General features: G+C 52.6%; 1 protein-coding gene across 4 annotated transcripts; it reads right to left on the bottom strand.

Annotated features, from left to right (window-relative positions):
* Positions 1 to 1,710: 1,710 nt before the first annotated feature.
* On the bottom strand, positions 1,711 to 19,604 carry INPP1 (inositol polyphosphate-1-phosphatase). Of its 4 annotated transcripts, none has more exons than XM_070421696.1 (6): positions 19,420 to 19,604; positions 10,009 to 10,270; positions 6,607 to 6,667; positions 5,692 to 5,892; positions 4,415 to 4,589; positions 1,711 to 2,475 (listed from the first exon to the last, which is right to left on the bottom strand). In XM_070421696.1, exons 2-6 carry the CDS (start codon positions 10,210 to 10,212, stop codon positions 1,884 to 1,886), a joined length of 1,233 nt encoding a protein of 410 aa, XP_070277797.1. In that variant the 5' UTR covers positions 10,213 to 10,270; positions 19,420 to 19,604; the 3' UTR covers positions 1,711 to 1,883. The 4 variants fall into 4 exon arrangements, with proteins under 4 accessions (XP_070277797.1, XP_070277796.1, XP_070277798.1 ...); XM_070421695.1 differs by lacking the exon at positions 19,420 to 19,604 and adding an exon at positions 18,152 to 18,239; XM_070421697.1 differs by lacking the exon at positions 19,420 to 19,604 and adding an exon at positions 15,710 to 15,891.
* Positions 19,605 to 25,306: the final 5,702 nt, after the last annotated feature.

Here is a 25,306-nt window from a genome sequence, read left to right as displayed (position 1 = left end):
GAGGCCGACAGTGTGTGAGAGATGTTCACAGAGTATATCTGAGTCTCTCTTCTATCCAGCTCCCCATCCTCCCCCCACATCCCAGTAAGTTAACTGCCTGTTTATATCGCACCGAAGATGACTGTTTTCACTGCATTTTATTGATAATTTACATATTCTAAAATGCTCATATGGACAAGAGCTTTTTCTTAAATTTTTACTGACTGATTTGCAAGAGGGAGACAGAGAAACATCAGTTTGTTGTTCCAGTTATTGATGCATCCATGGGTTGGTTCTTGTCTGTGCCCTGACCTGAGCTCGAACCCGCAACCTTGGTGCACCAGGAGGATGATCTAACCAGCGGAGCTGCCCGGCCAGGCACCAAAGGCTCTTTCCTGAGCCGCGTTCCAGTTCTCCATTCTGGGGCGTATGAAGGAGTGAGACCCGTTTCTGCTCCTTCATCCTGTGTTTTGTGAGGCATGAACTCAGTGACTTAAAAACCAACGTGTAAAATTAAACATTAAATGGTGAGAACACACAGAGCGGGGGAAGTAGATTTGCGGTTGTAATCCAAGTAAATCAAACAATAATAAATAATACAAGAACAAATCACAACTGTAAACCTACTTTTACCCATCCTGTACAGCGGAAGAGTCCACAGTCAACCACAGAGCACAATTCGGGCTCTAGAAACGACAGCCCTGTCACTAAATAAATTGCTGTGTGCAGCAAAGTACTGTTAGAAAGAGGTGGTTCTTTTCACTGGTTTGTGTTGTAAAAGAAAATGCTGCAGAAATCCACTTTGTCCGCCAGGGGGCGCGGGGTGGCAGGAACGGGGGCCGATGGAGGCCTGTGGCGGGCTGCTCTGCCTCCTCTCCAGGCTGCTGGAGACCAGGGCGAGTCTGGGACTGCCGTGGGGGGTGCCAGCCCACCAGGGACCGTGTGTATATAACTGTACCTCGGTTTTGTTTTTTTAAAGATCCATGTCCATTTTTGCTTAAGAAAAGATCCCTTGTCGTTTGGGGGTGTGGGGGGTGCTGACCAGGGCTGAGCAGAGGGCTGAGGAGGTCACCAGGCGTGTGGCAGGCGAGCAGAGGCTGGCCTCCCACGTGCTTCAGGACCGTGCTCTGTGGTCAGATGTGTGGGGTGCGGGGTGGGGAGCGTAGGCTGGGGCCCCAGGACATGGTTCCGCGGGCACTGAGGGCCCAGGAGCAGCTGGTGCTGTGTCTCCCTCCGGCTTAGAGTGTGGCCCATGTGAACATGGCAGAAACCGCTGCCCATCCCTCCTGCCTCACCTGCCGAACAGAGTGTGCAAGGGGCGGGTCAGAGAGAGAGGAGTGGGGAGAGGGAGGGTGTGTGTGTAAGAGTATTAGAGTATGTGTGTGTTGAGTGTGTGTGTGTGTGAGTGTGTGTGTGTGTGTGTGCGCGTGAGTGTGAGTGTGTGTGGAGGTGGGGAGAGGAGGCTCCAGCTCTCATTCTATGACAGGAATGCTGTTGAAAGCACATGAACTTGGCTAAATGATGCATCATTTCCAGGTCTGAATGCCCCCGCGAACTCCCGGGAAGAAGGAGCCGCCGTGCAGCCCGCTCCTGCCCCCTGAGAGCTCGCTAGCTTGGATGTTCAGTGTCACTAGCTGGGCGGGTTCCCTCCGCCTCTTCATTCAGCGCCTGACTGACATGCTGCAGGCAGCACCGACAGCACAACCCCACTGCAGGCGTTCACACGTCCACTGCTGCACGACTCGTTTATTTACAGAAATTAACATCATAGGAACACAGAGTGGAAAATACTCCTCCAAAGAGGGAGATGAACGCTGACCACCCATAGGACAAAGCTACCTTCGGGCAATAGAGACGCGGGGCCCAGGGTCACAGTTTGGTTTCTATGGGTGGGAGAAGGCTGTCTATGCGCGCGTGTCCGCAGGTGCGGGTGCAGGTGCCCCCTCAGGCGCCAGGTGCGGGGCGAGGAGGTTCAGGAATGTCTCCAGCTGCTGGCGCGACCTGTACGCGATGAGTCCCCCCCTGTTGGCCCAGCGATCCACGCCACTGGCGCCTTCGTGGCCCACGTGGTACAGCAGCTGCGGCCACTCCCGGCCCGCGGCCGGGCCCCTGGCCAGGCAGCCCTGGAAGTCCACCATGCCGCCGCCCATGGCGCGCAGGATGGCGTGGGGCGCGCACGAGTCCCACTTGAAGGTGGTGTCGTAGGAGAAGACGTAGAGGTCCACGAGGCCCTGGACCACGCACAGGCCCTTGTACCCGGCCCCCGCGGCGCGGAACACGCGGCCCCCGCAGACGTGCGCCAGCGCCGCCCGGACCGGCTCCTGTTCGCTGGCGCTGATGACGGCGGAGAACCGGTGGGCGCCCTGGGAGCCCGTGTCCGCGGCCTCGGCGCCGGGGTGGCCAGCCCGCCCGCTCTGCGGCTGGGAGACCGGGGGCAGCAGGGAGTGGATGTTGGTGCCCATGTAGGAAAGGCCCCAGTAGCGCCGTCCTTCCCACCTGCGGGAGAGAGGTTCCGTGAGCGCAGGCGCAGATCCCATTCGCTTTTTGAATTTGTAAATGTGTTTGTATTGATCTCAGAGAGGGAGGGAGAGAGAAACGGCCATGATGAGAGAGAGCATCTTGGGCCGGCTGCCTCCTGCCCGCTCCCCACTGGGGATGAGCCCACAACCCAGCATGCGCCCCGACCGGGACCGAACCCTGACCTCCTGGTTCACAGGGCCACGCTCAACCACTGAGCCACGCAGGCCGGGCTCACATTTGCTTTTTAGTATTCGTGTTGCCTTCAACCCCACGATGTGAGAAAAGTATATTTAATGTAACGCGTCTCCGTGCCTTCAGCCCAGAAACAGACACCAGGCGGCTCATTCGTTTCTGAAAGTCACCTCTCCGCCCAGCTGCCTGCGCGGCGGCCGATGGGGCGGCTCTGTTCCGGGCCTCAGCACAGCGACCCGGGCAACGCTAACATATCTGTGGGGCTCGGGGTCTCTAGGAACACGGCAGAGCTTTACTGCCGCGTGGGCATCTCAAGTTGAAGAGGGAAAGACGAACGAACAGGCCGTCTGTCTTTCCATCTGCCTCTCGTTTATGATCCTTCCACATGGTTCTTCCCTTGGAAACTCCTTCTCATTGTTTCACCCTCTTCTCTGGCTTATTCGAAAGCTCACCTCGACTTTAACGCCAAGAAAGATGGACGCGTTATTTCTGGCAACAGAAACAATCACAGCACCTGTCCTTCCTCAATGTGTGAGCCCTGTCTGCTGGGTGCCCTACGCCGTCCGCACTGTCCGTGCCACTAACTGCTTGGGAAGCACGTCTAGGCCGGGGTTATGCCTGCACCAGGCCCAGCGCCTTTTCATTCCACCATGACCTTGTACAGAGAACAAACACATTTCGCATGGAGGAAGGCAGGGTAGAGGGGAAATGACAAAATCCCAGAGGTGTAGTTCATGGCCATTACAGCGCTAACAATTCTTAGTTGCCCAAGCAACTCAGAGCTCAAGAAAGAATGTGTAGCCCTGCACTAACTAACAAACAGTCTGACCTACTTCAGTGCGGACACTGAACCGCCCGGCTAGTGTGGCTCAGTGGCTGAGCGTGGACCTGTGAACCAGGAGGTCAGGGTTCGATTCCTGTCAGGGCACAGGCCGGGGTTCAGGCTCCATCCCCAGTGTGGGGCAGGCAGGAGGCAGCTGATCAGTGATTCTCATCATTGATGCTTCTCTCTCTCTCTCCCTCTCCCTTCCTCTCTCTGAAATCAATAAAAATAGATTTTAAAAGAAAACACAAATCAAAACTGAACTCCCAGGAGAAAAGCGGTTTGCTTCCCCCTGGATCCTGCTGTGCCCTAGAGTCGACCCCAAAGCGCAGGCCAATTGGAGACGCCAACCCCCCCCCCCCCCCCCAACCCGCAACTCCGCGCAGGAGTCCCGGGAGGGTGGAGAGCGAGGCGGCCCTCACATTTACAGGGACAGCACCCCAGAGGCAGGTTCTAATCCTGGCCGTAACTACTCATCTTTCCCTTGGATAATTTTCCCATTTTGGTTTTGAATTTCTTCTAAAATTGTGTACCAGTTCAACCGGCTGCATGACCACAGCGCCTATCTCATTCCGAACGTGTGAGAAGCAGGGGTGGCTCCTCTTATCAATCTGGTTTTGAAAGGATTCGAGGAATAGGGACAGGACTGCTTTCTTCCAAATGCAGAAGAACTCCGCCAACATGCTATTTCTGTTCAAAGCTTCTATCAGCCCCCAGTCAAACTGGGCCAATAAAATTAGGCCAAATAAAAGAACGTGAACTCAAACATGCAGACTTCTAGCAGGAACGGCCCAGTATCTCGCGTCCTGGGAATGCCACACGGAGTGACCATCTTGACAAAAAGCAAAGCTAAGGTTGCAAATTCTGCAAACCGTGATGCACCCCAAGTGCCCCTCCTACCTGAGGGTGTCGGGGTCCTGCGACACGAAAGGCTGGTTGATGACCCCCATCAGGGGCAGCCCCGTCTGCAGGTCATAGACGCCGATGAGGATGGTGACGCACGGGAGCCCCCGGGGGAAGACTCCGTGGCTGGGCTCCACGTCGGCAGAGCCTTGGATGTACTGATGCGTGGAATCTGAAAGGCAAGCGTGCTCGTTTGGGTTCAGGTCGCGATTATGGAGAAAAGGAGGATGAATGTATCTGTGAACTCTGTCCTACAGCATTTCTTTCTTCTCATTTAATAACTGCGACAGTCTGAATGTTTGTGCCCGCCTCCCCCCCCCCTCCAATTCTAACCCTCAAAAGAGACCAGTTGGCATGGCTCAGTGGTTGAGCGTCAACCTATGAACCAGGAGGTCAGGGCTCAATTCCCGGTCAGGGCACATGCCCGGGCTGTGGGCTCGATCCTCAGTAGGGGGTGTGCCGGAGGCAGCCGATCCATGATTCTCTCTCATCATTGATGTTTCTCTCTCTTTCTCTCACTCCCTTCCTCTCTGAAATCAATACAAATATATTGGAAAAAAAAAAAAAGACACACACACACACACAAAACAACAACAATGAGCTGCAGATTTTGGTTCTATCACAGTCATGACCCAAAGAAATACTAACGGGGGAAGCTTCCGCAGGCCCTCCACGCTGCCCGCTCAGGACTCCTCCCTAGCAGGGCTTTGCTAGCCCTCTACCGGGGGTTCACTGCTCGTTTCGTTGAATTGGCAGGAAGTGGTGGGACAGGGAGAGATCTCACCGAAACTGGGTTTGTGTTTCCCTCTGAGACGCCGAGGACCTGGCGGGCGGCGCCACATGGCACATGCCCGCTGGAGCCGTGTGCCACGTGACTGGCCTGTGTGCCCGGCGACGTGTAGCTGCTCTCACTCGTTCTCCCCTCATATTTACAGTCTGGACCCTGACATCCTTCAGAGACGAGTGAACTCAGCTCTGCATGTGTGCCCGCGTGTGTGTGCATGCCCCCACACAGATCCACAAACACGGACACATGTCTGTTACAGGTGACGGATGCACACCTGTTTCTAACAACATGTCATAACACGGACCCGACTCTTCTTGATCCCTTTCAAACTGTAAAACTGCCTAAACTTCCAGGAGAGTTAAACTATACTCAATTTGTATTTTTCTAAGCCCCCTGCCCCCACAAAACACACACACACACACACACAAACCAAAAAAAAACCAATGACCAATAAGAACAAATGGATAAAAGCAAACCCTCCACTGACCTATGGGATCCACCCAGATTCCCAAAGTGTCATGCGGAATGGTGACCTGGACCGAATCCAGGGCCGGGTCGGCGAAGGCAATGTCCTCGTGAACGACCTTGGCCAGTGCCCGGGCCGCCAGCTGGTTCCCGTTCAGGACTTTGCTCAGGAGCTCTGCCGTCTCCCCCTCCGTCGGGCACAGTCGCAAGACGATCATTTCTCCTGGTGGGAAGACACACACAGAGTCGCGGCATCTCAAGAGAGTCGGGGGGAAGGACCACAGAGGGGTGGGGGAGCAAGGCTGCGCGCCGGATGCGGTGAGGGACACAGACCCGTATCCGTGGTGCCGGACCTGGCCCACAGCCAAAATCGCACGAGGTCCACGGATGGGTTTGGAGTTTGAACCTTGGACCTGAGATGGTCTGCCCAGTTGTGAGGAAGCACATCTTTCTGGGGCATCTGTCACTTCCATTAGATTCCCAAAGGACCACTCAACTTTCCAAAAGGTTAAGTCAAGCCCTGGCCGGTGTGGCTCAGCGGATAGAGCGTCGTCGGCCTGCGGACTGAAGGGTCCCAGGTCGAGGGCACATGCCCAGGTTTTGGGCTCGATCCCCAGTAGGGGGCGTGCAGGAGGCAGCCAATCACTGATTCTCTCTCATCATTGATGTTTCTATTTCCCTTTCCCTTCCTCTCTGAAATCAAGATATATTTTTTAAAAAGGTTACGTCATCTATTATTTAAATGCCACAGATTTACATCTAAGATACCACATTTCACTAAGTTAAATGGCCTGAATTTCTGAGTGAAGCTTAACATTTGAATATATTGTCATTTACATGAAAGCCTCCCAAACATCCACTTAAGATGTAAGTTGCAAATTAGAATAGGATATGATCACTGAAAGTTACAACACCACATTAGGATTTGTATACTTACCCAGAGCATTAGTAAACTCGTTGGATTCTTCTCCAAAAATTTTGTCCTCCAAGCCTGGAAACTGAAGAATGCAGGGTATGACAACAAACCAAAGCAAGAATAAAAAAAAAAAAAAAAACCACACATATGTTCAATTCTGAACAAGTTTCCATTTTCTGTTTCAAATTAAATAGCACAACTAGATCTGAAATTCAGAAATGTACAACCCCAGAAACCCACCTCAGCATAACGCCGTGAAGCCAGCGTGGCTCAGGACTTAACTTTGGGAGACTTTCCTGCTCCTCTGCCCTTATAAAAAGTGCAAGTCATAGAGAAGTCTGGCTTCCTGCTGTCCTGGTGAGTTTGCAGAAGTATTTCTAGAAACTTCATCTATCTCCTTAAGGACCATAGGATTAGAATGCTTTCAAGGGAAATATTTTAACTCTTGCTCTTAAGCAGCACCCTCGTCGCTTATATAAGTTAATGTTATTGATCAAGTACAGCAGATTTTACTTGGGCCTGGATAGAAGGGGTTAGAACAGCGGTTCTCAACCTGTGGGTCACGACCCCTTTGGGGGTCCAACGACCCTTTCACAGGGGTCGCCTAGGACCATTGCAAAACACATATATAATTACTTATTGTTTTTGTGATTAATCACTATGCTTTAATTATGTTCAATTTGTAACAATGAAATTGGGGGTCACCACAACATGAGGAACTGTATTAAAGGGTCTCGGCCTTAGGAAGATTGAGAACCACTGGGTTAGAAGATAACATTACTTTTTTTTTTTCCCAAGTGTGTTTTCTGCACTTGTTGGAGGTCTCGTTCACCTTCAGGGTAGGAAGGTGATACAGCCAAACAAGGGAAATATTTTATGAACCAGTAATTTATGCATCAATATAGAATTTTAAAAAAACAAAAAAAACAGAGCTGCCCTAGCCGGTTTGGCTTGTGGATAGAGCATCAGCCTGTGGGCTGAAGGGTCCTGGGTTCAATGCCAGTCAAGGGCACATACCTGGGTTGCAGGCTCAATCCCCAGTAGGGGGCATGCAGGAGGCAGCCGATTGATGATTCTCATCATGGATGTTTCTCTCTCTCTCTCCCTCTCCCTTCCTCTCTGAAATCAATAAAAAATATTTTTTTTAAAAATAGAGCTAAGTAAGAATCTTCTCTCATCTTTGTAGGAAATGAAGCTTTCAGATACATTTTGCTTCTCCAGTAAAGATACGTTTCCGCCAACATATGTGCTGGATTCTGATCTGTGTGATGTTCTCAGGGAACAAAGCCAAGGAAATGCTTCAGATATGTGCCCTCAGCCATTCGCAGGCGGCCAATAGCTTAATAACGCCCACCACCGCTTGGCATCCAATTCTGAACAACAGGGTGCGCCAGCCAGGCCCGGGGCCCAGTGCCCCGCCTGCTTAAAGCCTGTTTCTGAGGCTGCGGGAAGTGAGTCAGGAAACACAGATATTTCTTCTCGCCAAAGGTGAACCTCACTTATCCATCCCCAAGTCCCGGCATCTACCTCCTCCATGAACCCAGCCTGGACTTGTTATAATGCTGTGGGCAAACATTAACTCATCAAATTTAATGTCGGTACATTGCTAATCCAGTTGCAACCAACTATCTCGATCAGGATCAGAAATGAACTTGCTCCATTTAGCGCACTGGGGCAGGTATCACAGGGCACGGAGAAGTGTAGCTTGTAGATCAGTGGTTCTCAACCTCCTGGCCCTTTAAATACATTCCTCATGTTGTGACCCAACCATAAAATTATTTTCGTTGCTACTTCATAACTGTAATGTCGCTACTGTTATGAACCGTCATGTAAATATCTGATATGCAGGATGGTCTTAGGCGACCCCTGTGAAAGGGTCCTTCAACCGCCAAAGGGGTCGCGACCCACAGGTTGAGAACCGCTGTTGTAGAGGTTTCAAAGGGTTGTTGATTCTTCCTTCCTGTGGTCAGGAATTCACTTAAATGATTCCCTTTTTTTAATGTTTTTATTGATTTTTAGAGAGAGGGGAAGGGAGAGGGAGAGAGAGAGATAGGAACATCAATGATGAGAGAGTGAAATGATTCTTATTGATTCCTATATTTTGAGCATTTCATAGAGAACTATTCCAGTACTTTACAGTGCCTTTTCTCATAAAGGCCTGTCCTCCTGAATATGTAATTATTAGATCATACAGAAGGCCACACAGCGATGCAAAGAGCACAGACTCTGTAGCCAGGTGGCCTGTGCTCAAAACTGGCCCGGCCATTCGCTTGCTGTGTTACCTCAGGCAAGCGACTTAACCTCTCTGTGCCAGTCTTTCCTCACCCACTCCCCGGGATTACTAGTTCTTCATAAAATTGTTATAAGAGTTGAAAAGTTAAGTAAGCCTTTAGAGCAGTGTCTGGCATGCAATAAGCATTTATAAGTGTCTGTTAGTGTCGTTATTATTACTATTTATGAATACAGTGCCCTCCCCAATCAGTTTAAAATAACTAGAATCACATTCATTGATAGTTATAAACAATATTTTTCTACTAGAATAAAGGGGGACTGTAAGTCTCCAGAACTCTACAGGCATTAGATACACGATTATGTCAGAAAGTGAGACTTAATAAATGAAACCATTTTTTAAAGTTACCAAATAGTATTTTCTCACTTCTATTGAAATAAATGATACGTGCCATGCACACACCTACACATAGAAGGAAAACATTCTAACAACACGTAGCCAAACACAGCTGTGGTTTTCTCTAGTGGGGGGATGATATTTGCTTATTTTCCCGAGAACGTGTACTACTTTTTCAAAAAGAAACTCAATAAGTGAGAAGGTCTATACCAGCGGTTCTCAACCTGTGGGTCACCAACCTGTGGGTCACAACCCCTTTGGGGGTCGAACGACCCTTTCACAGGGGTCACCTAAGACCATCGGAAAACACATATATAATTACATATTGTTTTTGTGATGAATCACTATGCTTTCATTATGTTCAATTTGTAACAATGAAAATACATCCTGCATATCAGATATTTACATGACGATTCGTAACAGTAGCAACATTACAGTTATGAAGTAGCAACGAAAATAATTTTCTGGTTGGGTCACAACATGAGGAACTGTATTAAAGGGTCGCGGAATTAGGAAGGTTGAGAACCACTGGTCTATACCAACATGTTCCTCTCTAGCTCTGAGAAGGATGATTTTTATTTCCTTATTTGTTTTCCTGTATTTTCAAACTGTTCTGCAGCGAACATTCTAGAAATATTATAGTCAGAACAAGGGGAGTCAAACCTACAGTTGTGTGTGTATTTGAATCCGAGGTGCTGGTCCTATGGGGAAAGGCAGGGGGAGGGAGGTTGTGCTAACAAAACCACAGCCACCGGCAGGCACCCTGCGGTCCAGGCCGTGGCCGCGGCCTCGCCTACCTTGCTCTCCATGTGCCGCTTTATGACTTCCTGCACCAGCACATCGGCCAGCGTCTTGAAGTCCACGGCGAACTTCTTGTTCTTCTCGCTGCCCTTCTTCTCCTCGACGAGCAGCTGGAAGAGGGCGTCCTGCTGGCGGCAGGCGCGGGCGATGTGGGCCGCCTTCTCGGAGACGCGGAGCAGCTCCTGCAGGATCTCGGACATGGCTGGGCCCTGAGCCCCGGCCGCCCAGCCGGGTGAGGGGCACCCACCCTGCTGGCAGCTGGAGAGACACGGATGCGAAAGAGACAGCGGCTCAGCAGCGAGGCCGTCAGTCTGGCCGCTGCAGGGTGGGCGCCGCAGGTCCAGCTCGTGGGGAAGATCACACGGTGAATAGGTACTAGCCCAGGAGCGCACCTGCCACCACTGTGTACCCCCTGCTGCCCCACCCGGAGACCAGTCATGCTGCAGCAGGGAAGACTGGACATCACCCAACAGGGGAAACTTGTTTTTGTTTGTTTATGTATATTTTATTGGTTTTTAAAGACAGGAAGGGAGAGGGAGAGAGAGAGAGAAACATCAATGATGAGAGAGAATCGTGGATGGGCTGCCTCCTGCATATTCCCCATTGGTGATGGAGCCCACAACCCGGGCATGTGCCCTGACAGGGAATCGAACCCTGACCCCCTGGTTCCTAGGTCAATACTCAACCACTGAGCCACACCAGCTGGGCGGGAACTTGGTTTTTAAATCTTTAAAAAAATATTGATAGTCTCAAAAATCCATTAGGCAAAGGATTGGCTTCCCGGTGCCAGAAGGTGTTTGAATGGGGATCTACATTCTACGTATGAACCCCCAGCAGACAGGTGAGCGCGCGGGCACGGAGCTGGAGGAAGGCCAAGTTCTCGTAGGGACTAGGATGCCCACTGAGGGATGGAAGCAGGGTTCTGGCTTTTACCCGCGGGGGAGGGGGAGTTGGAGAGGATGTGTCCTACCAGTTCTGGGGCAACTTCCTAAAACACCGAGCCCCCGTGAGCACTGTGTGTCCTGCAAGACGGAGGCCATGCCCGGGCCAGCGACCAGGGCAGTCTCCCAGCTCCCCACCCCCACCCCACCCCCAGCTAAAGAAGTCCCACTGTGTCTATCTGTGCTGCTCTTCCAGCGAGAAGGCGTTTAGAGAACACAGCGCCGTAGACCATGCTCGTTGCTGGGACTTGAGGGGTTCTGGCTTCCAGGCTGAGAGGCCGTCCGCCTCGGGGTGCACATCGCATAGCAGGACAGGCAGCTCTCCCCGCTCAGTAGGAGCCCTGTTTGATCGGGAGCATCAGTAATTGCTCTCACTATTGTGCCGATTGTGGGGGCATCGTCAGGCCGCCTTAAAGTTGAGGGAGCTGGAGGAGGAACCAAGATGGCGGCATAGGTAAACACTGGAGATTGCTGCCGCAAACAACCACTTCAAAAATACAACTAGAAGCGGAACAGACATCACTCAGGAAGGCTGACTGAGGAGAGACTCTTCAACTAGAAGGAGAGAGAACAGCATACCGAGGCTCAGAAGAGGCGCAGTGTGGAAAATACAAAGGTGCGGAGGTGCGCGCGCAGAGTGGGCTGGTGGCTGAGGGCGCGGTTGTCGTTTTCAATCAGGAGGGAGTCTCAGACTCTGAGCTCCAGATCCGGGCGAGTCTCTAGGGACTCAGACTCAAACGGGAGAAGCGGGATTGTCTGGCATCAGTTGGAACGTGAGGGCAGCTTTCTCTCCGAGGTTTGCAGCGGTGGCTGGGGTTCTGAGAAGCAGAGCCCCTGGGAACGGGACTGAGAGCGGCCATAACTGCTCCCTCCGCCCGCCCTGTTGATCCCGCCCCGCCCAAACCCTGCGCACAGCCATTTGCCAGATAGCCTCAGGCAAAGGCTAGATTAGCACCTCCCCAGAGGACAGAGGTTTTCCACACAGCTGATTCCAACAGCCAGTCGGCCTGGTGGTCAAATCCCTCTAGTATTAACTACAACAATCAAGGCTTAACTAGAACAAGACTGCACACAAAGACCACTAGGGGGTGCACCAAGAAAGCATAAAAAATGAGGAGACAAAAAAACATGACAGAAATGGAGGATATAGAGCTAAAAAATGCAATTTTGAGGGCTTGCAATAATGTGCTAGAAGCTGCCAATAAACTTGATGAGAGCCTCACGAAAACTAATGAGACCCTCGATGTTGTGATAAAGAACCAACTAGAAATTAAGCATACACTGACTGAAATTAAGAATATTATACAGACACCCAACAGCAGATCAGAGGAGCGCAAGAATCAAGTCAAAGATTTGAAATGCGAAGAAGCAAAAAACACCCAACCGGAAAAGCAAAATGAAAAAAGAATCCGAAAATACGAAGATAGTGTAAGGAGCCTCTGGGACAGCCTCAAGCGCACTAATATCAGAATTATTGGGGTGCCAGAAGATGAGAGACAGCAAGATATTGAAAACCTATTTGAAGAAATAATGACAGAAAACTTCCCCCACCTGGTGAAAGAAATGGACTTACAGGTCCAAGAAGCGCAGAGAACCCCAAACAAAAGGAATCCAAAGAGGACCACACCAAGACACATCATAATTAAAATGCCAAGAGCAAAAGACAAAGAGAGACTCTTAAAAGCAGCAAGAGAAAGAAACTCAGTTACCTACAAGGGAATACCCATACGACTGTCAGCTGATTTCTCAACAGAAACTTTGCAGGCCAGAAGGGAATGGCAAGAAATATTCAAAGTGATGAATACCAAGAACCTACAACCAAGAGTACTTTATCCAGCAAAGCTATCATTCAGAATTGAAGGTCAGATAAAGAGCTTCACAGATAAGGAAAAGCTAAAGGAGTTCATCACCACTAAACCAGTATTATATGAAATGCTGAAAGGTATTCTTTAAGAAGAGGAAGAAGAAGAAAAAGGTAAAGATACAAATTATGAACAACAAACATGCATCTATCAACAAGTGAATCTAAGAACCAAGTGAATAAATAATCTGATGAACAGTATGAACTGGTGATTATAATGAATCAGAGATATAGAAAGGGAATGGACTGACTATTCTTGGGGGGGGAAAGGGGAGTGGGAGATGTGGAAAGAGACTGGACAAAAATCGTGCACCTATGGATGAGGACAGTGGGTGGGGAGTAAGGGCGGAGGGTGGGGCGGGAACTGGGAGGAGGGGAGTTATTGGGGGGGGGGGAAGAGGAACAAATGTAATCTGAACAATAAAGATTTAATTTAAAAAAAAAAGTTGAGGGAGCTGGAGCTTAGGGAGGGTTAAGTAACTGCAGGTTACACAAGGCTCACCTACCGGGCAGCCGTGTTCTTTGCCATCATCACGAACACTCACTGTCTCTTTTAAAAGTCCCCCTTGGCCATCAGAGGAGCCGTCAGGGGCGGGGGTCATGGGTAGTTGCCACAGCTGGGTTGAGTTAAACACGTTTGCTTAAACAAAATTTTTTAAATGCTATTTTCTTAAGAGTGTGTGTCACCGTCCCCCCCTTCTCCCCCCCCACCCCCCCCACCCCCCCCACCGAGAAATATGTCCAGCCTCAACAGTAGTAAGAGGAGAGTGAGCGGCGCAGCCGGAGCTGCCTGTGAAGCTCACATCCTGGTAGAAGCGGCGGGAAGCAGCCGGGTCCGGAGGGAAACGCACCAGGGCCCTGGATAGGCAGGGCCCTGCCTGGGCAGCCGGCAGCTCCAGGCCTGCCCTAAGGCGTGTGAGGAAGTCGGAGTGGAGTGAACCTATTTCAGTGCAGGAAGGATGGCTGTTCACAGCAGCAAGTTGAGATAGACTACTACGTGGTCCTTAGACGCACGTTCTTGAAGAACAGGTAATCTGGAACTATGTCCATGCTATCATGCTAAAAGGAAAACAGCCTAAGACAGCTCCCTGGCCCTGGCCGGGCGGCGTGGTTGGTGGGCGCATCGTCCCATCCACCGGAAGGTGTTGGGTTTGATTCCCGGTCAAGGCACATCCCAGGTTTGGGTTCGAGCCCTGGCCCAGGTGCACGGAGCACACACCTAGCAGCTGCTGCTACTCTGGCTACTGGAACTCGCTACTTGACACCTGACTCCTTTGTCCTCCCAGGAAAACCTTTCCTAGCGGACCCTGGGCCTCACTGCAGACCTACTGATCTCTCTCTCTCTCTCTCTCTCTCCCTCTCTGGCTGTGGGGCCTCCGGGCAAGGGAGGGCTCAGCTCTGCCAAGTCCCCAGTTCCCTTCCATCGCTCCTCGGGCTGCCCAACACAATGCCACCACCGGGTAAACACCAGGATCTGCGTCTCACGGATCTGGAGGCCGAAGGTCCGGGACCAAGGCGCTGGGGGTGGTGTCTCCTGAGCCTCTCGCCGGGGCTTGGCCACCTTCTCACCGTGGCCCGCCGTGGCCTCTCCGCGCTGCGCTCACAGCCCTGGTGTGTCTCCTCTGCTTATAAAGACACCAGGCGGGGGATCAGGGCTCACTCACGTGGCCCCACTTAACGAGTTGCTTCCCAAAGGCCCTGTCTCCACATTCAGTCGCCTTCTGAAGTTCTGGGCTCGAGGCTTCCCCAGACGAACTCTAAGGGAACACACTTCTCCTGACCCAGAGGCCAGAGAACCTTCCCAAGCCAGCACAGCCGCTCCTCTGGCCAGGCAGTGAGATGGGCAGGGTTCTCCTCCCCGAGTAGGTGGTCAGTAAGTCTAATTCCATGAGGCGGCCTTCCCCACTTGGAACTTCTCGCTCTAGCAGCCAAGTCGTCACTGATGCAGCAAACACCGAGTCACCTCCTGTCAGCCTTACTTTGTGACATGACAACCTCTTTCAAATCGGCTCTGAGCAGCACAGGTCGGGAGAAGTCACATCCTCCCCATCAGAGACACAAGTGCACCCGTCACAACGTCACGTAGCAGGAGTCTCCAGCTTCTGTGGGACTTTAATATCCAGGTGGAGACACAGTCACTGAGCTGAAGTAGGTCAGTGAAAAGGGGGCAGAGCGGGAGGCCCTCAAGACTCTTCCGGAAAGCCCAATCTCTCTATACCAGTGGTTCCCAACCTTGGCTGCACATTCTAATGATTAGAATCACCTGGGAATCTTTTTAAAATCCTGATTTCTAGGCCCCATCCTCCGGAAATTCTGTTTCTTTGTTACGGGGTGAGGCCACAACATTAGTAACAAAGAAACAGAATTTCCGGAGGATGAGGCCCAGAAATCAGGATTGTAAAAAGATTCCCAGGTGATTCTAATGTGCAGCCAAGGTTGAGAACCACTGCTCTACACAGATAAAACTCTTCTAATTTCTGACCATCCTATCATCTCGCCCGAACACCAGAGGTTTACACGTCATCTCCGGATCGTTTACACGCACTTCAGGTGTGAGCAACAGCAGAGTGGGGAAGGCGTAGGCTTTGGGATCCGATAAACCTGGGTTCAAACCCTGCCCCGCCATCAGGGAGCTGTGTGGCACCAGGTAACTGACTTGCCCTCTCTGGGCCTCCCTCCTCATCTGCGAAACGGAGAGAATACGCACCTTGCAGAGACTCTGTGGAGGTCAAGTGAGACATTTCCGGGAAAAGGACCCGCACAGAGCCTCGCCCAGAGCCCACAGGTGACAGCGGTGGCTGTGAAGCACCGAGCCCAGTCCCACGCCCTCCGTGAGGAAGCCAGAGGCCTGCAGCCGTCCGTGGTCACTGCCCGCTCTCTGGAATAGTCACTCACCCACTAAATCCCAAAGGCTGGGCACCGCTGGTGATTCTGAGCGGCGGGAACCAAGTTCCTTGGTGCGGCCAGATCTGATTGCGCAGTTTCTGGGCGTCGGGCGGGAACTTGGCTCCGGGAGCGGTGACTCCCTGGGTGGAGGAGGCGGGCAAGGCCTCCGTGGGATCTGGAAGGCCATTGTCCTGTTGGGGGATGTTCTGTCAGGCCACGGTGTGGAGATCCTGGGGGTGGCCAGTGCGTGGAGAGCGATGGGCCAGGGCCGGCCTGGCCTTCTGCGCAGGGACAGGGGCGTGAGGACGGGAGCGCGGCGAGCAGCTCTCTCTAGGAGCAGGGAAGGGGGTCAGGCGCCCGTGGGCATCCCTCCCGCCGGAGAACCACGGCTTCTGCAGCCCACAGGCCGCCTGGATTCCAGCAGCCCCTCCACGGCTCGCCTCCTGAACCCAGCCTTCCTCCCACCTGCTAAGCCCAAGGGCCTAGGCGTGCCCTGACGCTGCTGTAGGCGGCCCTGTTGGACAGGAAGGGCCGCGCCCCGGAAACCGCTGGGTGTCTGTCTCACAGGAAGGTGTCTGTGCCCTCTCTCCGGGGCAGGTGCTGAGGGGCTGGCCCAGGGCTGGATTTAGCTCCCCCTGCCCAGGAGGGTCTGCCCAGGCCTCGGCCTCCTTCCCCGTGGCCCCATCTTCGGGCTGCTTCAGGGAGGGGGGAGGGATGGAGGCTGCCCTGGCAGGAGGGGCGGGGAGCAGGCGTGGGCACAGGTGGGATCTGCGGGGGCTCGGGCTGCTCAACTTGCGCAGTGACCAGGGTTGGTGAGGTACGACTGGCTGGCAGACGCTTCCAGGACGCCCCAGCCACTCGCTCCCCAGCCAGAGGGGCACTGTGGCCTGAGCGTCACCAGGATTTCACAAACGGCGCCTTTTAGCGCATTGGAGACGCAGTCCTTCCCGTGAACAAACCGTGCTCGGCTTTCAGAGTGTGGCTGTCAAACATCTCAGAACCCCAAGCAGTGCCATGTGGGCTGCCTGACGTTCTGGTGTTACCTTTCTCCAGCGGTTCTCAACCTGTGGGTCGCCAACCTGTGGACTGCGACCCCTTTGGGGTTGAACGACCCTTTCACAGGGGTCGCCCAAGACCATCGGAAAACACATATATAAACAGTGGTTCTCAACCTTCCTAATGCCGAGACCCTTTAATACAGTTCCTCATGTTGTGGTGACTCCCAACCATAAAATTATTTTCGCTGCTACTTCATAACTGTAATGTTGTTACTGTTATGAATCGTCATGTAAATAGCTGATATGCAGGATGTATTTTCATTGTTACAAATTGAACATAATGAAGCATAGTGATTCATCACAAAAACAATATGTAATTATATATGTGTTTTCCGATGGTCTTAGGCGACCCCTGTGAAAGGGTCGTTCGACCCCCAAAGGGGTCGAGACCCACAGGTTGGTGACCCACAGGCTGAGAACCGCCGCCTTACTCTGATCTGTGTGAGATGGCTGTCGTCATGGCCCAGGCTCCGATTAAATTTAGCATTTTACTAGTAGTAGCCGATTTCCCACTATCTGTCCATGTTCTCCCACGCTCCGTACACGCCATTCATTCGCACGTGCTGTCCCGTCTGGTCGGCGTGCCTTCCCTCTGCCGTCTACACCGCACGTCCGCTCCCCTCTCAGGGTCAGCTCGAGGGCAAGAATCTCGACCAAGCTCTTCACAAAGGAGGGCATTCGGATGACCGGGAAGCCGAGGGAGAGAGAGCCTACCTCCTTAGGAATCAGGGAAACGCAACTGAGAACCACAATAGGATTTCAGACTGAAAACTCCCAAGCGTGGGGGAGGAGGCACGGCTGGGCGTCCAACGGTCACAGCCACTTGGAAAACCACGTGCACTGTGTGGGATCTGAGCATCACCTGCACCCCAGCAGCCTCCCCGTGCGGATCTGGGCCGGGCAGAAACCGACGCACATGTGCATGAAAAGCAGGTACAGACATAATGAGCAGCATCTGCAGTAACCCAACCCTAGAAGTAGCTCACATAACCATCGATAATAACACGGAATTAATAGTGAAAACGAAAGAATTCCTGCCCTAGGCAGCAGCATGGACGAACCTCACAGGAAACACGCCGCCGAGCGAGAGAAATGTGCTGGGCAATGTCATTTATTTGACCTTCAAAACCAGGCAAAGCTAAGGCTATAAAGAAGCAGCACATCGAGTCCGAGGCCGCGCTAACCCACCACCGTGCTGGGAGGGGGTCCTGGGTGTGCTTCCTCTGGGAGGGCATTGAAGGGAGCGACCCTAAGATTTACCGGGAAGTCTCTCTGGAAGGCCTGGAGGAAAGAGCTCGGCCAGTCCTGATGGTGGTCAGCCTCGCCGAGGCCCGCCTGGCATCAGGAGCTTGGAGTGACCATTGGGGTTATGGGTTTTGTTTGGTTTTCCTACCTTTGCACTGAACTGGACATGTTGTCCTGGCGGCTGGGAGCTGGTCTTACTATGTTGTTGTAAATCAGGGTGTTGCCTGTTCAAGTAACTATGGAGCATATGAAGGGAAGCACATTACCACCTGCTCTGTATATTTTTAAAAAAATCTTTACGAGGGCCCGGCTGGCGTGGCTCAGTGGTTGAGTGTCAACTTACGAACCAGGAGGTAATGGGTTCAATTCCTGGTCAGGGTCAGGGCACAGGCCCGGTTATGGGCTTGATCCCCAGTGTGGGGCATGCAGGGGGCAACGGATCAGTGATTCTCTCTCACCACTGATATTTCTCCCCCTCCCTCCCTTCCTCCCTCCCCCTTCCTCTCTGAAATCAATAAAAATATACATATATATTTTAAAGTGAAAGGGGTTCTGAATAAGAATGCACTGAAACAATAAACTTCCATTGCCTTTGTGTCCCCTATAGTCCCTGCTTAGAAGGTGAGGATGAGGTTGCAGCGGTGCCCATCCCTATGCATTTCTTGGGGTTCAAAGCTGCGCACCGCGGAAAGGGACCAGAAACGTCTCCTTCGGCCCGAGGGACGCAGGTCGCGGACCGTCCACGCAGCCCAGCCCGCTGTCCTTCTGCAGTGAGATGCCCCTCCCCGTGGGCAACTTCAGGACCAGCTTCAAAACGAGTTTTAAAACTGGACGCTCGGACCTACCCCCGGCTGCTGGTTCACACGTCTTCCTCGCGGGGGCATCACTAAGGGGGGGAGGGGGGAGAGGGCTCGCGCGCTCTCCGTGGTGACAGCGCCCAGGATGCATCCGCGCCCTGGAAAACTATGTTCTCCCACCCACGGCTCCGGCCCCATCAGCTGCACGTCGCACAAACCGCCTTCCACGTGCAGAGAACCGCAAGCCGGGGGGCAAGACTCCCCTAAACCCAGGCCCCTCGTGTCCCTGTGACACCCTCCGGGGGGTCAGGACCCGGGCCGGGGCCTGGACGCCAGCATCGCGCAACGCGAGGGCCAGGGCGCCTGACAGCCGCGCCACCGACCTGCCGACCAGCGGGGCCTCCGCTCGCAGCCTCTCCCCTGGAAACGCGAGTGACCCCCGGGTTAAACAGAGGCGGTTCGCTCCCCTGTCCTCCCGCTCGACCTCTCCCGGCGGCCGCAGAGTCAGGGCCCGAGGACCGCGAGCTCCTCCGCCCGGCGGCTGCAGGGACCCGAGGGGCCTGGTGGGGCATCGCGGGCCGGGCGGGCACCCAGGAGCCCTCCAGGCCGCGCCACTCACCTGCGGTCCGCGGGCGATCGGGAGCGCGCCGCCCGCCGGCTCGGGGCGCAGAGGCTCCGGGCGGGGAGTCCTGGCGCCGGGCGAGGGCGCAGGAGGAAACCGCGCTACAGACGCGGGGATGCGGAGCCGGGGAGGCTGCAGCCTTTCCCCCGAGAAACGGAAGGGGCGGGGGAGGAGGAGGAGGGGCGAGGGGCGGCGGCGGGAGGCCGGCCTGGGGGCGCGGGGTCGGCCGGGAGGGCGGGCGCGGAGGGCGCGGAGGGAGGCACCCGGCCGCCGCCTCGCGGGCGCTGCTCGCCCGCCTCCGCCTCCGCTGGGCCGCCTCCCTCTGCCCCCTGCCCCTGTCCCCGGGCCGCGGCCGGGAACCGCGTGGCGCCGCCCAGGCTCCCCGGGCGGGTGGCACCCACGCCCGCAGGCGTCACAAGCGGGGCGCGGAGCCAGCGGGGCGCGGCCGGGGTTGGGGGAGAGGGGGGGACTCCAGTCACCGATCCACCGCGTTTGCCCTCGGGGCTGCCCCCAGTTCGCTTTATTTTATTTTTTATCTATGTTTTTATTGATCTCAGAGAAGAAGGGAGGGGGAGAGAGAGAGAAACATCAACGATGAGAGAGAGTCATGGACTGGCTGCCCCCTGCACGCCCCACGCTGGGGATGGAGCCCGCCACCCGGGCCTGTGCCCTGAGCGGGAACGGAACCGGGACCTCCTGGGTCATCGGTGGATGCTCAACCCCTGAGCCGCTGCTACAAGCCCCCCCCCCCCCCACGTCTTCTGGGCGCTTTGGGGGGGATTGTGGGCCTGACCGGGTGGACCGGGGGGGAAGAGGGTCCCCGGTTCGAATGGAAACGCTGGGTGCGCTGGTGGCGGCGTCTCCTGGGTGCTCGCCCCTAAGGTGCGGGCCTCGCCCCCCGCCAGGGAGCGCGCCCCGGGTGGGAACCCCCTCTTGAGCCCTGTCACCGGTGGCGCTCGGTACACCTGGAAGACGGCCTTAAACTGGGGCGAGGCTCGGATTGGGCGATGCTGGGTGGGCGGAGCAGTAGACATTTCTAAAGGGCAACCGAGTGTTGAGAAGGGCGGGGCCAGGCTGGGGCAGGTGGGGGGCTGCCTGGGGCGCAAGGGTCGCCCCAGGGCACACGCAGGAAACGGCAGTGTCTGCAGGCGCAGCCAGGAGCGGGGAGGCTGCTGCGGGAGCGGCGGGGAGAGGACCCCCCGCCTGCAGCCCCCTCCGCGGCGGGCACGGGGAGAGGACCCCCCCGCCTGCAGCCCCCTCCGCGGCGGGCACGGGGAGAGGACCCCCCGCCTGCAGCCCCCTCCGCGGCGGGCACGGGGAGAGGACCCCCCCGCCTGCAGCCCCCTCCGCGGCGGGCACGGGGAGAGGACCCCCCGCCTGCAGCCCTGGCTGCAGGGCTTCTTACCTGCGCGGCTCCAAACCGCCACCGCCGCCTCCTGGATGTCGGCCCGCGGTCCTCGGAGCAGCGAGCAGCCCCGAGGGAGCCCGGGGCGAGGGTCCTGTCGCCGGAGATGGTGCTGAAAACTGGACCACTGGCTCCGGGGTTGAGCTGCCACCCGTGCACCCCGAGGTCAGGTTTCCATTCCCGGTCAGGGCGCATGCCCCCTGCACACTCCATTTCCAGTGGGGGCGTGCAGGAGGCAGCCGATCCGTGATTCTCTCTCATCCTGGATGTTTCTGTCTCTTTCCCTCTCCTTTCCTTCCCTCTCCTTTCCTCTCTGAAGTCAATAAAAAAAATTTTTTTAAAAAGAAAGAAAATATAAGTGAATTGCTCTTAATCTCAAAGTAAGCATGACATTAAGGGCAAAATTACAAAAGAAAAGTGGCAGATGACTATAGAATTTTTAACTTCTTTCATCAAAAAGACCCATTAAATAAAATTAAAAGATAAGTAAAAAAATCATCAAAATTTTCCAATATATATAAAAGATAAGAGAGTGACATACTTGCCCTAACCGGTTTGGCTCAGTGAATAGAGCGTCGGCCTGCGGACTCAAAGGTCCCAGGTTCGATTCTGGTCAAGGGCATGTACCTTGGTTGTGGGCACATCCCTAGTAGGAGGTGTGCAGGAGGCAGCTGGTCGATGTTTCTCTCTCATCGATGTTTCTAACTCTATCCCTCTCTCTTCCTCTCTGTAAAAAAATCAATAAAATATGTTTTTTAAAAAAAAGAGAGTGACATCCTTATTTAATGAAGAGGTCTTACAAAGAAAGAAATATCCTGTGTGTTTTAATGGGCAAAAATGTCAATTAGTTAAATCAAGAAAGAAAATGGCCAACCCTATTTTTAAGGGAAGTGACAACTTAAACGGCTCCTGCAGCTTCAGGTTGAGAACAAAAGAACCTCTGGGGCAGTGCCCCCAACCCCCAACCCCACCCCCAGGCTGGGTGCCTGGCGAATGGCCACACCAGTCCTGAGCAGGACAGAAGTTGCTTCAATGTTTCCTCAATTTGGCAGAGTGCAGTCAAAGCCTCAAAAAATGTTCACATTCTTTGACTCAAAAATAGCATTTCTTGGAATTCATAATACAGGGATTGACAAATGTTTTCTATAAAAGCCCAGATAGTAAATACTTTACCCTTTGCAGGCCACATATGTCTTTATTACTTTTCGTCTTTATGTGTGTCCTTTTTTTTTTTTTTAAACTTTAAAAATTATGAAAGCTATTAGCAGCTCGAGGGCTGTGGTCTGAAATGGCCTGTGGGCAGAGTGTGTGCAAGGAGTAGAGAGACCACAGGAACACGCGTGCCCACAGTGCGATTGGTAATTGCCAGGAGAGAGAGCAAGCTAAGTGTCTGAAGACACAAATGAGTTACCAGAGAGGAGGAACCAAGTTTGTTTGTTTGTTTTATTTCAGAGAGGAAGGGAGAGGGAGAGAGAGAGAGAAACATCAATGATGAGAATCATTGATTGGCTGCCTCCTGCATGCCCTCTACTGGGGATGGAGCCCCCAACCTGGGCATGTGCCCTGACCTGGAGTGGAACAGTGACCTCCTGGTTCATAGTTTGATGCTCAGCCACTGAGTCATGTCAGCCGGATGGAAACAAGTTTTTTGAAAGTTTTGACAAGTTACAGATGATGTTTATTGCATGAGGATTTGTGATTTGAGTGGAAAAAGACCGTTTACCAACAAATGTCTGTATTGTCATCCCAAAGACCACATAATCATATGTGTACACTGTATATGCATGGAATAAGAGCTAAAGGATATAAACACATTAAGATGTTGATCGAGCCCTAACCGGTTTGGCTCAGTGGATAGAGCGTCGGCCTGCGGACTCAAGGGTCCCAGGTTCGATTCCGGTCAAGGGCATGGACCTTAGTTGTGGGCACATCCCCAATGGGGTGTGTGCAGGAGGCAGTTGATCGATGTTTCTAACTCTCCATTCCTCTCCCTTCCTCTCTGTAAAAAATCAATTAAAAAATATATTTTAAAAAAAAGATGTTGATCGAGGGCTCAGGCTGGGGCGAGACAGTAAATATTTGTTTTTTTGTTGTGTGTTTGCATTTCTTAGCGTGACTACGTATTGTTTTTGCATTCAAGCAAAAATACAAGACACTTTGCTTGGGCGACAACGAAGCACCTTAGTTTTCAATCTGAGAAAACCTTTTCTGAATCTACTCCCCCAGATGGAGTTGGTCCCTCTCCCTTCTGCGTTCCCCAAGCACAGGCTGGTCTTGTGAGCACCACTGTGTACGCAATTGGGGAATGATTAATGCCCTCATGTAGTTAAGCTTGCCTCCAGTTTGGGGCCTGCGGGCCCCCCTACTGCGTGTTATAAACATGCTGGTCTTTCCAACCTGCTCTTCACCAGAACTGTTTTCCGTGCTTCCTGCTAGACTGGGCCCCACAGGCAGAGCTGCGTGGATTATTCTCTGGGCTCTTGCCAGCTGACTCTCAGGTAGGACTGGCCAATGGGAACCACCAACACGAGGCTGGAGGGTCAAGGAGAAAAGTCGGCTATTCTTTCCCACTTTCTCCTGCTCTCGCTCAACCTCGAAGGCTGCTGGAACGTGCACTTGGCTTTGATCATAGCTCACTGGGTGAAAAAGAGCTCTGCAGCATTTGCCACCTACAGCTCCTCTGTGAGGCCTGTGTAAAGCTGACCAGGTGGTTAACGAAGAGGGGACGATGTGGGCCGCCCACACAAGGACTGGGTTGGAACTGATTTAGTTGTGAGCGATCCCAGCACCACCTTGCACAATCTTACTTTTGTGTTTAAGTCATTGACTTAAGTCATAGAAATCATTTACACTCGCCTTAGGAAAGATTAGATAACTCTCGTGAAAACAAAGCTTAGCTGTGATTTTTAAAAAGATGTAGGGGAGGAGTCTTTAACATTTGTGATCGAATATGTAAAACTCCGAGTTTTTCTTAAGATAGAGTGCAAGTTTACTAAATTATATAAACTAGGGGGAGTTGCATGTGGCATAGAGGACCACAGGTAGCCAAGGTGTCTAAATCGAATGGACATTTCTAGAACAAGTCATGCAGATATATTTACAGTCACTTTGCAAGGTGTGGGACTATAAGCTTCTCTCTAACAAGTTTTCACTGGACCTGAGTCATTTTCTTTAGTCCAGGGGTGGGCAAACTTTTTGACTCGAGGGCCACAATGGGTTCTCAAACTGGACCGGAGGGCCGGAACAAAAGCATGGATGGAGCGTTTGTGTGAACTAATATAAATTCAAAGTAAACATCATTACATAAAAGGGTACGGTCTTTTTTTTTTTTTTTTTTAGTTTTATTCATTTCAAACGGGCCGGATTCGGCCCACGGGCCGTAGTTTGCCCACGGCTGCTTTAGTCTATCACCCCCCACCACACACGCGCACACACACAGTGTATATATGTTAAACTTCATACAATTCGAGCTATCTTTCCCCCCACTTATCTTTTCCCAGATAGTATGAAGTATAATACAAGCCTGGAAGTATATGGATCCTTAGGATCTGAGTTTTCCCCTAATTCGGGTGAATTGAAGGCTGGAATTCGGGAGCAAAGAGGTCAGGGAAGGGACTGTACTGCCTTTCCCTGCCCTTCATCTGAACATTCTTAGTAAACTCCCCGCCCAGCGCCTGCTGGGTGGGCGTAGAGTTCTGAGCTGTTGGTACAAAGGTTACCCTTGGGAGCAGGCATATTATCAATGAGTCATTTCCTTCCATTCTTAAGCTTTCCTGAATATTTTCTTGTTTAGCGATCTATGGAAGACCTTAGAATCAACTTATTGTTGGATCCTCCCTGATGACTCCCGTTTGTAAAATCATTCTATTGCATACTTTCTTATCTCAAACGTTACATCCTGATTGCTTATTCCTTTTGTGTATTTTGTTTTGGAATGTTTGCCTAGCCTTATGTTCAGAACTGTTAACACTTTCATAATCTGGCTTTTGGATATCACGTGACCAATGTGAAAAGGAAATTAAACAGGGAATAGTGTACTAAGGGCTTTTAATTTCTTAAGCATTCAAAATACAACTTTTAGAGGCTTCCCTAAAATTTGTGACACACAAAAATCCATGTTTTCTAAACCACACCCGTTGTATCTCCACGCCTCACATCACCAAGCCATTCTGGTGAAACCTTCGGCCACAGGAGAGTGGCAGGCGAGAGGAGAGAAGCACATCTCATTATGCTGCGTTTTTAACTCATTAAGCGACTTCCTCCGTGAAAGTTCTCTGTGTTGGATTAGGAATGTTACGGAGGCATTTCATCTGCTTGAGTCCTCAAAGAAAAGACTATGAGATTGACATTTTTAATTTTAAAAGGTTAAAGTTCCAGAAAAGCTTTCCATGTCGAATTCTGCTAGTGAAAGGGAACATGCCAAGCTTCGACCACGTGGGCTTTCCCCCGAGAGCCTCTGGGAGAGAACCTCTCTCCTGC

Source organism: Myotis yumanensis, unplaced genomic scaffold (assembly GCF_028538775.1).
Source record: "Myotis yumanensis isolate MYYU_CA2020_CCGP unplaced genomic scaffold, mMyoYum1.0.hap1 SCAF_8, whole genome shotgun sequence".
Classification (NCBI taxonomy): Eukaryota; Metazoa; Chordata; class Mammalia; order Chiroptera; family Vespertilionidae; genus Myotis; species Myotis yumanensis.
The sequence above is the reverse complement of the archived record's forward strand: the minus strand, read 5'-3'. Positions and strand labels throughout refer to the sequence as shown.

Bases quoted from the DNA above. Each gene is read 5' to 3' on its own strand.
- INPP1 (XM_070421694.1), bottom strand. From the start codon at position 13,346: ATGATGGCAAAGAACACGGCTGCCCG. The intron at 10,271-13,320 runs GTAGGTGAGCCT...GTGTCTCTCCAG, and splicing joins GCAAAGAACACGGCTGCCCG to CTGCCAGCAGGGTGGGTGCC. The intron at 2,476-4,414 runs GTAGGAGGGGCA...TCTCTCCCGCAG, and splicing joins CAGGACCCCGACACCCTCAG to GTGGGAAGGACGGCGCTACT.